Raw genomic sequence first — 20,173 nt, 5'->3', positions numbered from 1 at the left:
TTTTACACTCTATTTTTTATTCCTCCCACTTTTAGTCAGAATACACCTGCAGAATAAGTAACAGAACTGTGTGAAAAGAACGACTAGGTCATTACGGTTAATAGTTTTACAAAAACAGCCGAGGCCTGGTCTGGAAAGCTCACAACCTCCACCCAGATGCTTTCCAGCCTCGGGGATATTCGTACTAGCAGTGACACTAGCCAGCTTCCTCTAGGCTGGCTCTGATGTTGGAAGACAAGCACGCAGATGTGTGTTACTTTTCAAGCCTGGACATCGTTTCTGAGGAATTTAACTCCACCTCTCCTGCCAGAATGGAAAATCAACGCCCCCATTCCCGCCCTTCACCAACCCCTCTCCGCCTGCCCCTTTCCCTTGGGTCCTCTCCTGTTACAGAAGTTCTGATTTTTCCTAGCGAGCTGGAGGAAAGGCAGGTACCCGGAGTGGAGTTATATTACCTGTTTCTTTGTTCTGGTGGGACCCCAGAGAGGACATCACGCTTTGTAACTGGTTCTTCAAGGGGAGAAGCAAATGTGTCCCTGAAAACTTCAGCTGCCGCGTTTGGCACCAGGTTTGATTGACAAGGACTGGCGGAGGGAAAGCGCGGAGGCTGGGCTGGGGGCCGCAGGCCGAGGCAGAGACAAAGAGGTTTTGCCTGTCCCCGAGAGTGGAAGGGCCCCTGGGGGTAACTAGCCTTTGAGCTCAAAGAGGCATTTCGTGAGGTCGCCTTTTGGTTCGGAGAGCGCGCGGCGATCGGGTGGAGGGGGCCTGGCGGGAAGAAAGCCGGGGCGGGGAAGGGGCGCGGGCCGAGGTGGGAGCGGAGCTGCAGTCACGTGGCCGCCCGCCGCCGCGGCGGAGTTGGGGCTGTTCTTCCGGGTTGGAGGCGCAGCGCCGCGGGGCCCAAGCCCGGGTCTGCCAGCGCGACGTCCTCTCGCGGCCCTCAGGGCACAGCCCAAGGCTGTCAGCCTCCCGGCCCAGGTGAGCGCGATGGCACTGACGGGTGCGGGCAGCCGGGGCGCGCGCCTAGGGCGCAGCTGGGAAAGGGGCTCGGGCCTTCCCTGAAGACCACGGCCCTCGCCGGGAGAGAGACCTGTCAAAGAGCAAAGGGGGGCGGGGTCGGCGGTGTCCCGGGCGCAGGGTGCACTGGGGTGTCCGCAGGCCGCAGGCTTAGGTGGGGAAGAAGAACTGTGCCTCTTGGGGTCCCTTTCTCGTCTCCTGCTGGGGCCATGTCGAAGGGAGTGGGCTGGTGGATTTGGGAACTGGGTCCCCGCAGAGGGCAGGGAATGAGGCGGCAGCTGTGCAGGTGCAGATATTTGCAGCTTTGGGGGACAGCGAGAGTCGTACGGGGTCATTTCGGCCCTCAAGATCGGGGGTGGTGGAGAGGGAGGTCATAGAGGACTTTCGATGGGCGGTTCATCCAGAGAGGTGGCAGCGGGATGCCCTTGAGGTATGCTTGACCCTTGAGGGAGTTCGGAGAGGGTGTCCGGCTGGGGACATAGGAGATTGCGAGCACAAATTGTGAGTGTGAGTTGGGGCGGTCTGGCGGTGGTGGGTACAAGTTTCTGGGGCCTAGGCTGGTGAGGAGGAAGAGACAGCGGAGAGGGCGACCTGGGCAGAGCTAGTTCAAACTCAACAGCCGGAATGACTATTTGCAGCCGTGGCCAATCGGCTTCCTAGGGAGGTTATAAATAGCGGTCTCGTGCAGATGCCAGCGGGTGGCAGTTAGTTGCCGAGCAAGGGACGGCACCGGTGGCAGTAGCCGTGACACCAGTGGCTTTGGGTGAGGTCACGGCTCCTGCCAGCCGAAGCTGGCTCAGTAGGGTATTGTGTCCTTGCTGGTATGTCTCGCTTTTAAAAGCGTGACTTGTTTATGGTTGCCTGTGTCCTTTATTCACCCTGTGGCGCCGGCCAGTCCTTAGGTGGTCTGTTTGTCAGGAGTCTTGTAGGACAGACTTATTCAGAGAAGCGCGTGGGGCTTAGGTGCCTACCTACTCTTCTTATTTAAAGTGTGCCCCTTTTCTTCATTGCACCCCTTTTATTTGTAAACCTTGACTTTTTATTAACAGACAGTTTAGGATCGCCTTCTTTCCAGCAGGTGCGCTTAGGCTGCTTACCTTGGTGATAGAATCAGTTTTCCACAAGGCTACAGAAACATTTCCTTTTCAAAGGAAATTTTCTGAAAATCCTTGGAAAATGTGCTCAATAGGTACTTAGGCTTAAGGTCACCTAGCCCTATTCATTCAGTCAAAAATACTGACTTCCTCTGTGTTGTGCAAAGCACTGGGGGAGAGTAATACCAAAGTGAATATAACAGCTGATAAGGATATTCTCAGTCCTGGCAACAACCCTGAGAGGTAGGTGCTGTTATTTTATTTTTTCAAGTCTCGCTCTGTTGTCCAAGCTGGAGTACAGTGGCACAATCATGGCTTACTGCAGCCTGGAACTCCTGGGCTCAAGTGATTCTCCCACCTCAGACTCCCAAGTAGCTGGGACTTCAGGCTTGCACCACCATGCCCTGCTAATTAATTTTTTTTTTCAGCAATGGGGGTCTCACTGTGTTGGCCAGGCTAGTCTTGAAATCTTGGCCTCAAGCGGTCCTCCCCACTAGCCTCCCAAAGAGATGGCATTATAGGCGTGAGCCACCACCCTGGCTGGGTGCTATTATTCCCCATTTTAAAGATGAGGAAATTAAGTACAGGGAAGTTAAGTGACTTCCCAAGGTCACACAGCCAATAAGTTGCAGAGTGGGGGCTTCCAATCCGCAGATCCAGAGCTGACTCTCTTAAATATCTGTGGTATCCTCCCTCTTTAGGTTGAGTGCTTGCCCTCAAGGATTTTAATATCTAATAGGGGAAATAACCCATATAAGTTACATTAAACATACATATGAAAGCAATGCTTAAAAATTTGTGCTTTTTTCCCCTAATTTTGAGTTATAAAGTTTTTTTCTTATTGCTTCAAAGCCACAGGAACACATGGATAAATGAGAGCTTTACAGTGAAGATGGAGGAAAATGTGATGATTAAGATGGAGTATTATCTTTTGTATAAACCTGTACAGGCCAATGATAAGATAGTTTAAATATTCTCTATCTTTCAGGGCCATTTGTATTTGGTTTAGACTTAGTGATATGTATTGCTTTTGCCAAGAAATGACCTCCTGATCTCTGCCTTGTATGTTCACAGTTGAATCAAGTGGAATTTTTCACAGAAATTGGCCTATGAAGGCTTTGGCCCTACTGATGTCTGATGCCCCTGCCAAGGATCTGCTGAACATCAGATTACCATTTTCCAAAGTAGAAGGAACAAAATTTCCAGATTTCAGGCCATGAAATAGGACTTCAGTTTTATAGCATTACAAAGTCTCATCTAATCATAAAATTTCTAGAGACTAAAATGGCCTTTGAAACCTGTGCTTTTTTTATAGTTGAGCTAACTGAGGCAGGGGGAGGTTCAGGTCGAACAGTAAGTGAGTGGCAGATTTGGACAATATAGGACTCTATTAAAGCTCAGTTCACTCTTTTGCTGATGAGGTCTGGGAACTCTTTGTCAGCCCCATAAAAGTGGTGGTTGTTGGGGAGTTGGGATGATCCAAGAAGAGAAACTTGGGTAAGTGGGGAGGTTGGGATAGGAGTAGGTCACTCAGTAATGGTGGGGAAAAAAAACTCACTCAAGACAAGAATAATCTTCTACACATCTTTGCAACTCCCTTAGTTCTTGGCATAGATTCGGTAGGGGTTTTGAATATGTAGCTGAATTTCGAACTAATTTTCTCTTTATTCTCAGCCATGATAACTCTAGATGTGACCCATGAATGAATGAGTAGGGTATTTATGAGACTTGAGAATACTTTAGGACTGAAATGAAATGACATGATATGTGGAAACACTTTGAACATGTAAAGCTGTCTGTCCAAATGCAAATAATTATTCATACATATTTTTAATTGCATGCCAAAACACATCTTGCATTCTTTCTTCCTTAGCTATTTTTCATTTGATTCTCTTCATCTCAAACGGCTTTCCCTTCCTTTTCTGAGCTCTAAAAGAGGACACAATCTCATTCTTTGATCCTTCAAAGGACTCTGAGCTTGTGTTACTCTGTTACTCTACTTTGTAGTGTTATTATTTGTTGACTTCTTATCTCCAGGAAAATTCCAGTTTGATTCTACAAGTGCTTCTTAATGGCAAAACTCTGCCCTTGGTATATATTTGTTGAATTAAGGGGCATCTTATGAATAAATATGCTCCCTGGATTAAAAATTTCCATTACCAGTGCTGCTTTCTGGTATTTTAAAGATGTTTCTTCAAGGAGTTGTGGCAGCAGGTTTTTTTTTTTTTTTTTTTTGAGACAGAGTCTTGCTCTCTCGCCCAGGCTAGCAGGCTGGCAGGCTGGAGTGTAGTGGCATGATCTCAGCTCACTGCAACCTTTGCCTCCCAAGTTCAAGCGATTCTGGTGCCTCAGTTTCATGAGTAGCTGGGACTACAGGTGCGCACCATCACTCCTGTCAGGACTCTGAGCCCGAGCTAAGCCATCATAACCCCTGTGATCTGCACGTATATATCCGGATGGCCTGAAGCAACTGAAGAACCACAAAAGAAGTGAAAATGGCCAGTTCCTGCCTTAACTGATGACATTCCACCATTGTGATTTGTTCGTGCCCAACCCTAACTGATCAATTGACCTTGTGACATTCCTTCTCCTGGACAATGAGTCTCAGGAGCTCCCCACTGAGCACCTTGTGACCCCCACCACTGTCTGCAAGAGAAAACCTCCTTTAACTGTAATCTTCCACCACCTACCCAAATCCTATAAAACTGCCCCACCCCTATCTGTCTTTACTGACTCTCTTTTCGGACTCAGCCCACTTGCACCCAAGTGAAAATAAACAGCCTTGTTGCTCACACAAAGCCTGTTTGGTGGTCTCTTCACACGGACGTGCATAACAACGCCCGGCTAATTTTTTGTATTTTTAGTAGAGACGAGGTTTTGCCATGTTGCCCAGGCTGGTGTTGAACTGCTGAACTCAGGCAACGCCTCCCAAAGTGCTAGGATTACAGGCATGAGCCACCATGCCTGGCCAGTGGCAGCAGTTCTGAAATTAAAAATGAGCTAAGTCTTTCTCCCTCTGGAGTCTGGAAGAACATTTACGGAGCCTGCTAGGATCAGATGCTCAGTCCCATGAGGGTCCACATGATACAGCAGAACTTACAGGCAGAGTTAGCAGTGTTAGCTGAGTTTGGCTGATAAAATTCTAAGTCCTTGGCTGCTTTCCATTCTTTTTTTTTTTTGAGACGGTGTCTCACTCTGTCACCCAGGCTGGAGTGCAGTGGCGCAATCTTGGCTCACTGCATCCTCCACCTCCCAGGTTCAACCAATTCTCCTGCTTCAGCCTCCTGAGTAGCCAGGATTACAGGTGCCAGCTACCAGGGCCGGCTAATTTTTATATTTTTAGTAGAAACGGGGTTTCGCCATGTTGGTCAGGCTGGTCTTGAACTCCTGACCTCGTGATCTGCTCACCTTGGCCTCCCAAAGTGCTGGGATTACAGGCATAAGCCACCGTGCCTGGCTTCTTTCCATTCTTGAATGAAAGAAGAGAAAGGTGTGGAGGATCATTGGGAATTATGGGGACAGTGGGAGTGCCTTTCATGCATCCCTGGGGATCTACTGAGGAATGTGGTGGAGGTAGTTCCTGAAACCTTAGTAATAGCAAAACCCAGTGACACTTCACGCAGCCTGGTGAGAACTCGCAAAAAGTGGCCATTTGTGAGAACCACTGACAAAACAGTTCATAGTTATGGCCACATCTGCAAGCACAAGCCTATTTGATAAAGATACTACGGAATTTTTCTTTCTTTCTTCTTAGAGTCATGTGTCATGCATGTTTAATTTTCTTGAGAGGTGCACTTGGCAAACATGAATCTTTTGTTCACTCAGTCAGCCTCAGTTCAGAGGTCTCAGTGGATAAGCATCCTGCTGCACTGAATAGGATGGCAGAGTATTTGGTATGACCTGGTGGCTAAATGTAAGTCACCATTATACTGTACAGTATTTTAGGTAATTTAAGGGAAATTCAAAGGTAACTGAATTACATGCACTTTTTGCTGGACATGCTGACTTAGAAGATAACTTTCATGTAAGATATGACTTGATTCTGTAGCAATATGTGTGTGTATTAAAGCTTTCTAGCTACATTAAGGATCAAATAGGTTATATGACCTAGGCTTGGAATTGAATAGTGAGTTTAGAACTCCAATTTTAGTGGGAAAATGGATTCCAAGTTTTAAATGCCTGAACTGGAAACCGAATTTTGAGCATCTTCTATAAGTAAGGAACTTGGCAAATAAATTATTTATAGATGTCTACATGTAACTGTTATATTTCAAGCTCTTTAGATTAGTATTTTTAAAATGTTTTTCATGTTTAAAAGACAAATAGTTTTTTTCTTGGCATATAAACATCCTATTTTCTTTTTTCTTAGTGATTTGCCTTCAAGGAAACTGGGGAGTCAGAAAATTGGGAACTCATATCAACATGGCAAACCTATTGAAAACAGTGGTGACTGGCTGTTCGTGTCCTTTACTTAGCAATTTGGGGTCCTGTAAGGGTCTACGTGTGAAGAAGGATTTTTTACGAACATTTTATACTCACCAAGAACTGTGGTGTAAAGCGCCTGTAAAACCAGGTAAAGTCTCACTTCAGTGATTGTAAATGAAACCTTCAAGTCATAGGAACTAATAGATCTGATGATCGATAAAAGGAAAAGCCATGTAGTTTTATGGCCTGGTGCTTGTGAGTGATCATTTTAAACAAACAACAAGTAAGTGCTGTCTTGTATTTACCATGTACTATAGACGTTCCTGATTTCCAGCGCTAACAGAGAAGACAAGGTAATAGGAAAAACAAACAAACAAAAAAGATAAACCAGTTGAGTTGTCCCTGGAGCCTATTGCTCATAATAACCATTTCTCCTAGAAGCCCTTCCTAATTCCTTGTTAGTATTTGAGAATTGTACCATATACAGCTCATCTATGCTCAGGAATTAGGAATTAACTATATTAATTGGTCTACATTAATGCTTTCCAATTTAGTTAGTAGCAATTTGATTGCAGTTGCTCAGGTCAGAAACCCTGGAGTCATTCTACATCCTCCTAGTAGGTATAGGTCAGCTCTATCTCATATCTACAAACTGTCCTCTTCTTGCCATTGCTACTTTTATCATCTTGGTCCAAGCCATCATCATCTGTCACCTGTACTGATGCACCAGTCTTCTAAATGTCTCTGTGCTTTTTACCTCTGCCCCCTACAGTCTGTTCTGCACAGGACAGTGAGAATAATCTTTTTAAAATGTACAATCATGTCACTTCTCAATTCAAAATTTGCCACTTGCTTCCTAGCTCTTACAGAGGAAGATCTGAAGTCTTCCAGTGGCCTACAAGGCCTTCCCTGATAGAACGTCTCCTTGCTTCTCTTCTGGGGTACAGGCCAGAAGGAGGAGAGGCTAAAAAGGGGCCCTTCTAAACCAAGTCAACTGTCTTTTTTTTTTTAAGCAGCAGCAAGATTTATTGCAAAGAGCGAAAGAACAAAGCTTCCATAGAGTGGAAGGGGACCCGAGTGGGTTGCCCCCCAAGTCAACTCTCTTTCATCAGTCTTGCCCAAAGACCATCCCAGTACTTCTGTCACTTCACCTCACTGTCCAGAACTCAGACATGTAGCTGTAAGGGAGACTTGGACATTTTGCTGTAAGGGAGCAATGTGCCCAGCTAAAAATGGCACTTTCTTATTAAGGTGGAGGAACAGGATGGATATTTTGGGGGGCAACCTTTGTCACCTAGAATAATGCCCTCTTTTGTTTTTTAAGTTTGTAGGACTGTTTGTCGATTCATTTAGGACCTCTAAACTGCTAGGTGTTTTGAGATCTTATGTCTGCCTTGAATAGATTTTATAGCCTCTTTTCTTGTTCTTAGATGACAAGTCAAAATTGGCAGGGTATCTGTCCCTACAAGCCTCCAACTTTATCTTCAGATGCTTTCTTTTAAACCGCTCTGGAAAGCCAGATTATCCTGGTGATAAAATTGTGTATAAAATAAAGGTAAATAACTGTTGAAGACATGAAAACTGTCCTTGTGAGTAAATCCATGGACATCAAGATCTCTATATTGATTATGTATAAGACATTTTTGTTTAATTTCTGGTTCTTCACTATTTCCTAATTATTTTTATCTCTGAAAGATAAGAAGTCTATTTTTTCCTTAATATAACCATAAGTTCATTACCATATTGAAAAGTGTAGTAAGTAATTCCAGCTACAGTCAGTATTCATATTTTTTCAATTGCTTTCTTGCTGCCTGCCTGCCTGCCTTCCTGCCTGCCTGCCTGCCTGCCTGCCTGCCTGCCTGCCTGCCTGCCTGCCTGCCTGCCTCCCTCCCTCCCTCCCTCCCTCCCTCCCTCCCTGCCTCCCTCCCTCCCTCCCTCCCTCTTTTTCTTTACAGTTGGCTTGTTCAAAGAGTGATCCAAACAGGGTCCACACATTGTATTTGCTATGTCTCTTTTGTCTCTTTTTATCTATAAGTTCCCCTCTCTTTTTTCCTTTTAATATACTGAAGAATTTCATTGTTGCTCTGTAGAATTAACAACATTCTAGGTTTGGCTGATTGAATCCTCTTGGTATTGTTTAGCCAGTTTCTTTGTCCCTTGTATGTGCTTAAATTATCTCTTATTTGGTCAGTGGAAGCCCTTTCAAATTGGCTTCTAAATCCTTTTGACATGGCTTCAGTCATCTTTGGTAGCTTCCTTGCTTTTACCATGTAGAGCCTGACAATTTGAGATTGTCAGCTAAGTGAACTTGAGATAAGTGTATGTGATTGAGCTTTGTATGTCAATCCAAATATTTGCCAGCTTTCTATTATTTTCCTCCTTCTTCTTCCAGTAAGGAGTAAGATTCAGCATTATTTGCCTTTCGTGTACTGTAAATTATTACTATATAGGTAGTGTGGAATCTAAGACAGTGTTCAAATTCAGGTCTAGGTTGACTTAATTTCTCTAAGGTCTTACTTAATAAGTTACTTTGTAGGGATAATTTCATTCATTTTGAAATTATACATATTCAGATCTTAGGTTGCAAGAATGGGTTTCCTAAGCTTTAATAAACCTTATATAGAAACAGATACTCTTCATTAAAAAATGTTTATGCTGCATATTAAGTAAAACATCAGGAGAAACTGATGTCCTGTAGCTAAAGATGGTCTGAACCATATCTAAATATAAGATTGTACTATATAGGCTTTTTTGGGTTGCAAGGAATAGAATCACATCAGATTATATTTTGTGATGAGGGTTTGCTATGTGGATTCTTGGCGAGTGTGAGAGCCCAGAAACCCCCCATCTACTCCTTGGATAAGTGGAATGTTATTTGTAGAATTCATGGCTGTGACCCATCTTCTCTCTTTAAATATCTACTACTGATGTTTCTATCACTGTTACTGCTGACCTCCCTTTGATTACCTCATAGCTGTGCTTACAAATAACATTTGCACTGATCTACTCTCCTTGTCCCTTTCTGTGGGTCTCCCATTTAAACTCCTTGAGAGAGAACCCAGTGGGTTGAGTAGTCGCTGGCCAACATAGAGCGTCCTTGGACAGAGTTCCTGTCTAAGTCATCTTATAAGGTGCAGCTGCTAGTTTTCCTCATCTGCCCTGTAGATGATTGTCCTTGACACAGTTGCTGATCCCTTGTCTAAGTGGCTGAGTGTGTAGAGTCTTAAGATACAACACTTAGAAATTTATGAGGCGTTGTGTGTGGCCAAATTGCCTGGAAGGGAACTTTGAGTGTGGCAGGCCATCAAAGTGTCTAGGATACAGTTGTTCTTCAAAATAGCTAATTACTTCCATTTTTGTTAAAAGTAAGGGCAAGGAGACCATAACCTTGCCCTTAGTTTGAAGAATGGAGTCAGCATGTGGAGGGATCTCTAAACCCATTTTTTTTTCTCCTACAAATCAACTAAGCTTGTTATATTCCTTGAAGAAAGCCAATTGATTAAATAAAATATTTAGAAGTTTCAGAAGAGTAGGCATAAAAGTTTCTTATCATCTACCAAAAAAGTCAAAGAATTATAAGTATGAATCAGGAACATCATTCTGAACCGCAGCTTGCATGTGTGGTATATTTTGAAGAAAAGATTGCTCCTTTCAATTTTCTGAAATCTGTTTTTAAACATTTTTTGTTTGTTTTTTACCAAATGTATTTTTTTTTTGCCTTTGCTTGTTTCTAGGAATTCCATATAAGCAACTGACTGTTGGAGTCCCCAAAGAGATATTCCAAAATGAGAAGCGAGTGGCATTGTCTCCTGCTGGCGTTCAGAACTTGGTCAAGCAGGGTTTTAACGTTGTCGTGGAATCGGGTGCGGGCGAAGCTTCCAAGTTCTCAGATGATCACTATAGAGCGGCAGGTGCCCAAATCCAAGGGGCAAAGGAAGTGCTGGCTTCTGATTTGGTGGTCAAAGTAATTATTCCTTTTTCCTCTCCCATTTACAGCATGCTGACTTTTTGAAATCTTTTCATAGAAAAATTAAATTACTTTATCTGGAGTTACACCTTTTCCTATTTTCAAACAGTGTATTTTTCTCAAAGAAATGACTGCATGTTGTCATATTTTTCATGCTCCAGTAAAACTTTTATCAGACAGTATGATCTATGTTTAACCATGAGGAGAGAAAAAGTGATCTTCATTTTTACATTTGCTATATGGACGTTTTCTTTTAATTGGCTAGGAAAAATTTGTTCTACATGGTCCATATATATCCAGAATACCCACACGTGAACATTTACTGCTAGAATGGAAAGAAGGTATGGAACTTAGTCTGGGACTAAATGTTCAGTGATCTTCTGACACCTGAAGGCACAATGATTTACACTGACATACGTGCTATTTCTAGAGAGGGCATGACTTTTGGAGAAAGCAGCTTTGGGCTGAGTGGCGAGTAGCTTTACCTACTCTAAAATAAGTTCTTAAGGTAATATATAACAGAAATCTATATACTAAATGACTTGAGAATTAAAATATTAAATCAAAAATCCTTTAGAGAAAGGGGGAGAGACTGTATCAAGGGTCTAGCATAGATGATAACTAGAGTTGAGCATTAAATTAAATGCTAAGCCTCCTGCAACCAAAGCAAACAGGGAAGTAACTCATTTTTTCAGGAGATACAGCTTTTTTCTACATTAATTTCTATGAGGTATCAATCACATAGTTTTTTTATTTCCTTACATAAAGCCCACTGAATAACTTGACAGGATCCTAACACTTGACAGGTGGTTTTTGCTAAAGTTACAAAACCAATTTTTGCTATTGAAAGTTAATAGTAAAATTTGTGGCATGGGGGGTTAACTGTAACTCAGCTAAAGCTTTTTAAAGGTTTAAGTTTACAAATACTTGGTGATATAACTAGATATATAGTAAAATTACTTAGAGAAAAAAGAAAAGTATAATTCATTCTCATATATATTCTAGGGATCATCTTTTGAGATGTCTTGAAAAAGCCCTATAAGGGTGTGCTTACATTTTGGAAGTGCTATGTGTTCCTTTTAGGGATTCACAATGTATATAAGCAGTTAATGGTGTGCTCAGAAATCCTATAACATAGAATATTGTATGACTTTATACAGTACTAGCATTAACAAACTTCTTGATCTTGGGGGCCTCTCGTTTGAGCCAAGTCTGTTAATATCCTGAGGAGCGCATTCAGGGCAACATTCTATTGGCTTGACTTACTCAGATGACAACGGTCTCAGCTGAGCATTTGATAGGGGCCAGTAGAATCAATTCAGAGTTGTTTTCTAACTTTTACTAAATCTATGTTATAGATTTTCTTGGAGGAAAAGTAGACCTTGTCAGAGAGCCTTAATTAAAGTCCAGAACCTAGAAACATATGCATCACCAGATCAACAACTGAAATGGGAATAGCAGACAAAGGTGTCTCATAGGTAAATTGAGGTGAAATGCTGTGAGATAAACTTATTGACCCAATGTTTGTGTTTGTATTTAAAACATAAGTCCCAGAGGCTGTGTTTTCTGTGTTTACTTGCCTAAAAGCACTATTGCTAACTAGGAACTAATGAAATGGGATATTTTATTTGAAGGTTGATTTTAAACTTGGATGTAAAACATTTTAAAATACATTTAAAATACAGTTTTAAAAATTTGGCTTTAAGAAGTGGATATTGGAAACTTTCAAGCATATGGAGTGTATATTCATTGACTTAGTTGATACTTCTTAATGTAACAGAATATATTGTAGCTTTTGGCTTAAACCCAATTCAGCAAGGTTACTAGTGTGAATTGTGTTCATCTAATAAATAGTCATCTGGAATTTTAAAGTGACATAAATCTATACTTAGTTTTAGTTTATGATGTTCTTAATGTCTCATCACTCCAAATATTCATGCTTGCCAAAATTAGCAAGGACTGAATCTTGCTCGAAGGATTGAACACACAACAAAACTTCCTGTCTATTTATTCTAATATCTGTTAATTTTACCAGGGTAATAAGTTTTGGGGACTGCAGGTTTGCTGTAGAACTTCCATATATTTTTTCACCTCTCTGCAGTTAATTGTCAAACCAGTCTCAGTATTTTGTATTTCCCAGGTGTGTGTGCCCTTTACTCAGAGCAGTCCACAGGTCATTAGGCAGGGGATAGATGGTATACCTCTGTGTGTGCCTTATATTGTTTAAGAATTTAGTCAGAAATTATTGATGGAAGATTTATTTCTGGAGTATTATTTCAGTCATGGCATATTATCTAAGTTTTCCTGTTTGCTTAAAAATATGATTAAAGTATTTATATTTTTAATCTATGACTTGATTTTTTCCCCAGGTGCGAGCCCCTATGGTTAATCCAACATTAGGTGTTCATGAAGCTGACCTTTTAAAGACATCGGGAACGCTGATTAGTTTTATTTACCCAGCCCAAAATCCAGAGTTGCTAAATAAACTTTCCCAAAGAAAAACTACAGTTCTGGCAATGGACCAGGTTCCAAGAGTCACAATTGCTCAGGGATATGATGCGCTAAGCTCCATGGCCAACATTGCGGGGTAGGTTATTTTCCATTTCAATTGAACGAAAGTGCAATAGTGCTACAGAAACCTTCACACTGTAGCTCTTCTGTCTTACAGTGATTTTATTTGTAATTATTGTTGGAGATTACAGCCTTTTGAGAGTATTTAAATTATTTTTGACTCATTTTATTGTTTTACAGTAATTAGATAGGAAATGAACTCTATTTATATTCCTTTTTAATCTTAATGAGTAGAAGAGTAGTAATGTTTCCATCCACCAAAGCAAATAGCTGTCAGATTATTTGTATGAGGAACACACTGTATTTCATAAATGTGTGTGTACATGTATATGTAAGGTTGAAGTTACTGTTTTTATAGGTCAAAAATGGTTGAATAGTGACAATTTCATGTGGTTAAATTAATATGCATATATTTGTGGATTTGCCGTCTTAATTAGGTTTTGCTTAGGTAAATTTATAAAATATTTAAAGAATAGGAAAAAGGTCTGGACTAGAGGAAGTTTCATCTGATGTCAAAACCCATATTGATAACTGAGGGCTATGTCTTCTACCTTTAAGGTCAAGATGGTAATAAGCTTCATTTGCCCAATAGCACTAATACATTCTCTGTTGATTGCCTGGAGTACTATGTTGAGAAGGATTCTAAGGCCCATTCTGCTTGGAGGAATGTGGCTATGATTGAGTAATTATGCCTGCCATGGGTGAGGGACAGGAATAGCTACATGAAAGCAGTGTACTGCTGACTTTGCCTTAAAGGGTGGGAACAATCTGGAAATGGGATAAGGCTTATGAATCAACTTCTCTAAGAAACTAATTAAATTAGATTTTAATCATGAAAACTATTAGTAGTTGAGAATTTGCTAATATTAATGAGGCACAAAGAAAATAACCTTTTTAAAAAAACAGTGCATAAAAAGACACTAACATGACTAACATGAATAAAGCCTTTTATAGCCTGACACCTAAGCAGAAAGTTTTCTTAGGTTTTATATTTTAGCATAGGAAATATGTCATAGATTCTACTTTGTGTTTTAGCTGCACACTTTTAAATTTATTTAGCCTGTAAGGGAGTTATATTATGCAATGTGTGACTTAAAATTTTATCTAGAAAATGTATAATGTAAAGTTTTAAGGGTGCTGTTGATTCTGAAATACACATATGTGAAAGAATATCAAAACCAGTCGCTCTAGATCAAGTTGTTTTAGCTGTTGAATCTTTTGAGCAAATGAAATATTATGAGACAATATAAATAAATCCAATAAGAGCTGAGTAGCTTTGGGTACACTGAGTATGGCAGGATTGTGCAGAAACATTCCTACTCTCCATCTCATCCACTATGGCCCCAGATTTGTCTGAAGTTTAAGCCATCAGGGACCCAGGGATCACAATTTGAGGAATCACTCTTTTATGTCCTGAGCTGATATATGCAGAGAGCGTAGTGTGAAAGGAATCATCTAGTATACATATCCATACAATGTATGATAAATCATTATCCATCTCATTCATACACACAGCCATATTACAGTGAAGATGTGCTACTTCCACTTCATTACTGTTCATTCTGAACTTTTTTGCTGTCATGAAGAAAATGTCCAATTTATTACTTTTTTCACTATCAATGTTTCCTTGTACATTTCCTGTGTAATCTCCTTTTATTATTTATTTTTCAGAATAGCAACTGAATCTTTTAGAGCATTAATTCCACAATTAATTTCTTACAGTGGCCTTTGAATCTTTGTCATATTTGCCCATTAAAAATTGCTGTCATTTGAATTCAGGAGAGCAACAGATACTGTAATCTCTAAAGTATTGTTTTTTGCTCCAGTGTGATTAACTTAATAATGGTGACTTTATATGTTTTTGCATCAATTATTGTATCAAGTATTATTATGTAAAAATATGATCAGGGAGAAGATTTTCTTGTCACCTAGCAGGGGAGTTTTAATAGTTGCTTTATAATATTGAGCCAGTGTATATATTACCAAGTAAGAATGCAAAAGTGCCTTTTACATATAAAATGCTATGAAAATGAAATTAGTGTAGCATGTTAAAAATATCCTGTTAAAGAAAAGATGATGCATATTATTTGATTTATTAAATAGTTTGTTTCTTTGGCTAAAACACTTAATATTCACTGAGCATTTTCTATGTGACAGGATTTATGCGAAGTGTTTCACCTGCGTTATCTCATTTAGTCCTCACGACCCTAAAAGATAGATGCTTTTTGTCCTTACTTTATAGATGAGGAAACCAAGGTTTAGAAAATTTTAAAAATTTGCCCAAGGTCACAAAGGTAATCAGTCAGAGAACTAGGACATGAACTAAGATCAGTATATCGGAAAATCCCATACTTTGAACCATTAGAGATCAAGGGAAGTGTTTCTTCTGTTCTCCGAGGTTGAAATCTTATTTTGTACAAGCCTATGGCTGACCTAATTTTTTTTTATTTTAAGGATTTTCCCCCCATTACCTAAGCACTATCCAGTCATCAAACAATATTTGGACTATATAGTAAAGTAAGTGTGAAGGATGTATAGTCCTAGTACCCAAAGAAAACCATTGTTAGTATTTTCCTATCTTTCTTTCATTACATTTTCTATTATGTTCTACAGTACTTGTTATGAAGAGGGTGGGTGCATAATGGATAAGAGAGTGCCTCTGTAGGCAGACTGCCTGTGTTAGACTTCTGGCTCTACCATTTACTAGCTGAGTGACCTTAGGCAAGTCTCTCAATCTGTATCTCAGTTTTCTTACCTATGGGATGAAGACAGTAATTGTACCTTTCCATAGGCTTGTTGTGCAAATTAAAGGAGCAAGTGTATATACAACACTTAGAACTGTTTTTGACACATAGTACATACTACATAAATATTAGCTATTATTCTTTGACAAAACTTCATTGATGACTTATGATGATATGTGAGTCTGAGATCTCTCCTTTTATGGAATTATTTATTTATTTATTTATTTATTTATTTTTAAAGTTATAAGGCTGTTGTCCTAGCAGCAAATCATTTTGGACGTTTTTTTACTGGTCAGATCACAGCTGCTGGAAAAGTTCCTCCAGCTAAGGTAGGTACAACTTTTAATGTTTCTTTATAATATGCATTGATTAAAGGAAAGGGTATGTATAGTCTTAAAATACAGTTATTTAAAAATTTTTATATGTTAACCTCACTGATGACTTTTTGGTGTGTATAAATATTTCACGAAACCTCAAAGCTTAACGTTTAAGATTGCTAGAAAAAAATGAACTTTGACTTTCTGAAAGTTCTAGTCTTTTCTGTTTTTTGACTTTACTAATTTGAATTTTTAAAAGAATTTTGGATAACTTGTTCTCTGTAGCCTATATATTATTAATTTTTTAAAAAAACTTTCAAGATACCATTCAGCAGATTCTGGGTTTCTCAATTTTTGCAACATTTTGGCACATATACAAGGTATTTTTGGTTTCTTCACTTTTTGTCAATTTTTGGATCAAGAAGACAGGAAATGGGAGGTGGTGTAATCAGAGTATTTGGCAGAGAGAAATGGTGCCAGTTTCTTTAATCCACACTGAAAGCAGAGAGGAGCAGTTAACGATGAGAGGTGACGATGGCTTGCTGAAAGAATAGGAGGTCATATTGTGATCCTTCAATCCTATGTACACTCAGTAACAATGGAAACCCTGAGGCTAGGTGTCTTAGTCCGTTTTGTGTTACTAAAAGAGAATACCTGAGACTGGGTAATTTATTTTAAAAAAGAGGTTTATTTGGCTCATAATTCTGGTAGCTGGAATTCAAGATTTGGCAGCTGCATCTGGTGAGGGCCTCAAGGCAGCTTCAACTCATGGTGGACAGTGTAAAGGGAGAAGGCGTGTGCAAAAAAGATCACATGGTGAGAGAGGAATCAAGAGAGAGAAACTGAGGGAGCCAGGCTCTTCTATTAACCCCCAGAGTGAGAACTCAGCCCCCCACTCCCAGGGAGGGCATTAATCTGTTCATGGGAGATCCACTCCCATGACCCAAACACCTCCCACTAGGCCCCACCTCCCAATATTGCCACATTTGGGATCAAATGTCAACATGAGTTTTCGTGGGAACAAAGCACATCCAAACCACAGCACTAGGTACAGGAAACCTGACTTTAAATGTGATCATTTACCTACCTGTAGGTTACAGGTTAACTGGTGCTTCCTGCTCTTTTTTTTTGAGACGGAGTCTCACTCTGTCACCCAGACTGGAGTGCAGTGGCATGATCTCGGCTCACTGCAAGCTCCACCTCCCGGGTTCATGCCATTCTCCTGCCTCAGCCTCCTGAGTAGCTGGGACTACGGGCGCCGGCCACCACGCCCAGTTAATTTTTTTGTATTTTTAGTAGAGACAGGGTTTCACCATGTTGGCGAGGATGGTCTCGAACTCCTGACCTTGTGATCCACCCGCCTCGGCCTCCCAAAGTGCTGGGATTACAGGCTTGAGCCACCATGCCCGGCTGCTTCCTGCTCTTAAGCACTTTGTTATATAAAGCCCAGAGTTCTCACACAAAATAAATCTCCTGGAAAAAAATTAAAACAAAAGCAAATAGTAGCTTTGAGAAATTATATTGTTTTGAAAAACAGGCCAGGTGAAAAAAATGGCAAGCGGTTTAAGTGGAGGCCAGAATACTTAGCAAGAAAGTGTGAGCAAACAACACAGAAGTGAGATGTAAAATGATTAAATTTTGACTTCTTTCTCAGGATCATACAAAAATGTCTGGCGTGCATAGTGGCCAGAAGTTCGATGCTGTTCTTAAATTGACTGAATGCTTTGATGCACAAGTCTACTACTAATTTTGGTTATAATCTTTCTAGATATATGTGGAAGTTGAGAGAAAAGCTGTGAATAAAAGATATTAAAAAGTGAAACAAAAGAGGCTTAAAGAAAAGAGAATCAGCCTTTAAAAGGTGGAAAAGTGACTATCTTTATTGAAAATTTAAATTGCAGCTTAAGGGACTTTGGTTACATGACAGAAATAGTTTTCTGAAATTGAAGGCACTGGTACAGCTCATTAAGGTGGATTGCATAATACTGTCTTTTATTTGGATTTCCTTTAAACATGGAGGGTTCTTACCTGTCTAGAACAAGTTTGTTCAAGCCGCAGCCTGTGGGCCACAAGTGGCCCAGGACGGTTTTGAATGCGGCCCAACACAAATTTGTTAACTTTCTTAAAACATTATGTGATTTTTGTTGCCATTTTATTTTTTTGGCTCATCAGCAATTGTTGGTGTTAGCTAGTGTATTTTATATGTGGACCAAGACAATTCTTGTTCCAGTGTTGCTCAGGGAAGCCAAAAGATTGGCCCCTGGCCTAGATTGAATGAAAATCAATCAGTTGAAGGCTTATGATATGCGAGGCATTGTTCTAGGAGCTGGGGATATGGCATGAACAAGACAAAATTCCTGCTGCATAAAACTTACACTCCAGTGGGGGTCATAGTGAGGAGACAAAAGATCAAATAAATACCTGAGATAATTTTATTTTATTATTATTATTATTTTTGACTTGGTTTTTTTTTTTGGAGGCAGGGTCTCACTCTGCCTGGAGTTTTCACTCCAGGCTGATCTGGAACTCCTGAGCTCAAACAATCTTCCTGTCTTGGCCTCCCAAAATTTTGGGATTACAGGCATGAGCCACTGCACCTGGCCATGAGATAATTTCACACAGGAAAAAAATGAACCGGATGATGTGACAGTAATGGGCACAGGCCACTTTAGTAGAGTGATGGGGAAGCTTCCTCTGACCTTTGAGGTGAGATTTGAAGCATGGAAGAAGGAAACAGGAGTTTAAGGATTCCAAGCATTTAGGATTCCAGTATTTAGGTTCTGGAAAAATAAAGAATACCATTGGTCTTGGAGTGTGGTGAACAAGATGAAGAGTGATCTGAGATCATGTTGGAAAGGAAGGTCTAGGCTGGATCATGTGGGTCCTCTCTTCTAGGTCATGTTATAGACTTTGGATTCTCCTGCAGGTGAGGGAAATGTTTGGTTTAGGATTTAAAAAAATCATGTGGCTGTTCTGTGGCGGAATGGATAGTAGGGTGAAGGCAAGATCTGTCAGCAATTGGTTGCACCTGGGATGATGGCGGCACCAGAAATGTAGAGAAAGGTGAAGGATTTTATCTGGATTAGGGATGATCTTTGGGAGTTAAAACCAGTACTACTTGTTGATGAACTGGAAATGGAAATATGTGCAAAGGGAGGAGTTGATGAATTCCCCATTTTGGCTTAAACAATTGTGCATAGTTACTGCCTTTACTCAGATGGGGAAGGCCAGAGGAGGGGCAGGTTATATGAGTGAACACGAACATTGTTCCTAAAGTTATTTCCTTTCTCCTGCCCTTTCCCATACTATTTCTTTTTTTAAAAAAGTTTTTATTTCTTATTTTTTAATAGAGACAGGATCTCACTATGTTGCTCAGGCTGGTCTTGAGCTCCAAAGCTCAAGGGATCCTCCTGTCTTGGCCTCCCAAAGCGCTGGGATCACAGGCCTGAGCCACCTGCCTGGCCCCGTACTATTTTTTGAGCATATGCCTACGGTGTAACAGTTAGCAGTAAGTGCTTTGGTTAGATTCCATTGTTTAATATAACAACAGTCTGAGAAGGCACTTTGATTGCTGTATTGCAGATGATAAGCAGCTTGCCGAAGATCACCCAGAACTAGTTAGTAACAGAGTCAGGATTTTGACCTAAGCTCTCTGACTCTTATTCACTGTGTCTTTTTCTTTACTCCATGCTTTAGAGAGAAAAAGTAAATTTCGATAGTAAGATCTGCTGCTTTTGTGCGATTCTGCTTTTTTAAATTATGGTTTTTTTTTTTTTTTTGTTATGTCTTGATTCAGGATAACTTGGCCAAGTCCTGTGACTTTTACTTATTTTTATTTACTTTTTCTTTCTTTCTTTTTTTCTTTCTTTAAGTGGTGATGGAGCTTCTGTGTGGAAGAGGTTGGTGCTTTGGAGCCTAGAGCCTGCTTATTCCCTCTGGTCACTCTTTGCCCCATTTCCTATAGACTTACCCCTGTCCCCAAACACAGCACCAAACACCCCATTATCAAGATCAATTCACATGACCTCTGAGACACTGCCC

The 20,173-nt window shown here is 40.5% G+C and overlaps 1 protein-coding gene across 5 annotated transcripts in view; it reads left to right on the top strand.

The window, feature by feature from the left end:
* The first annotated feature begins 220 nt into the window (after positions 1–220).
* NNT (nicotinamide nucleotide transhydrogenase) overlaps positions 221–20,173 on the top strand; it is a 103,128-nt gene continuing 83,175 nt past the window's right edge. For 2 of the 5 annotated variants that reach the window (XM_009449196.5, XM_016953334.4), the window contains exons 1-5: positions 847–975; positions 6,478–6,681; positions 10,268–10,497; positions 12,870–13,087; positions 16,057–16,144. In XM_009449196.5, coding sequence (XP_009447471.1) covers positions 6,531–6,681; positions 10,268–10,497; positions 12,870–13,087; positions 16,057–16,144 — 687 coding nt within the window. In that variant the 5' untranslated portion in view covers positions 847–975; positions 6,478–6,530. The other 3 variants (XM_009449197.5, XM_009449198.5, XM_009449195.5) reach the window with 3 other exon arrangements.

This window comes from Pan troglodytes, chromosome 4 (genome assembly GCF_028858775.2).
Source record: "Pan troglodytes isolate AG18354 chromosome 4, NHGRI_mPanTro3-v2.0_pri, whole genome shotgun sequence".
Lineage (NCBI taxonomy): Eukaryota > Metazoa > Chordata > Mammalia > Primates > Hominidae > Pan > Pan troglodytes.
This window is presented reverse-complemented; position numbering and strand designations above follow the sequence as displayed.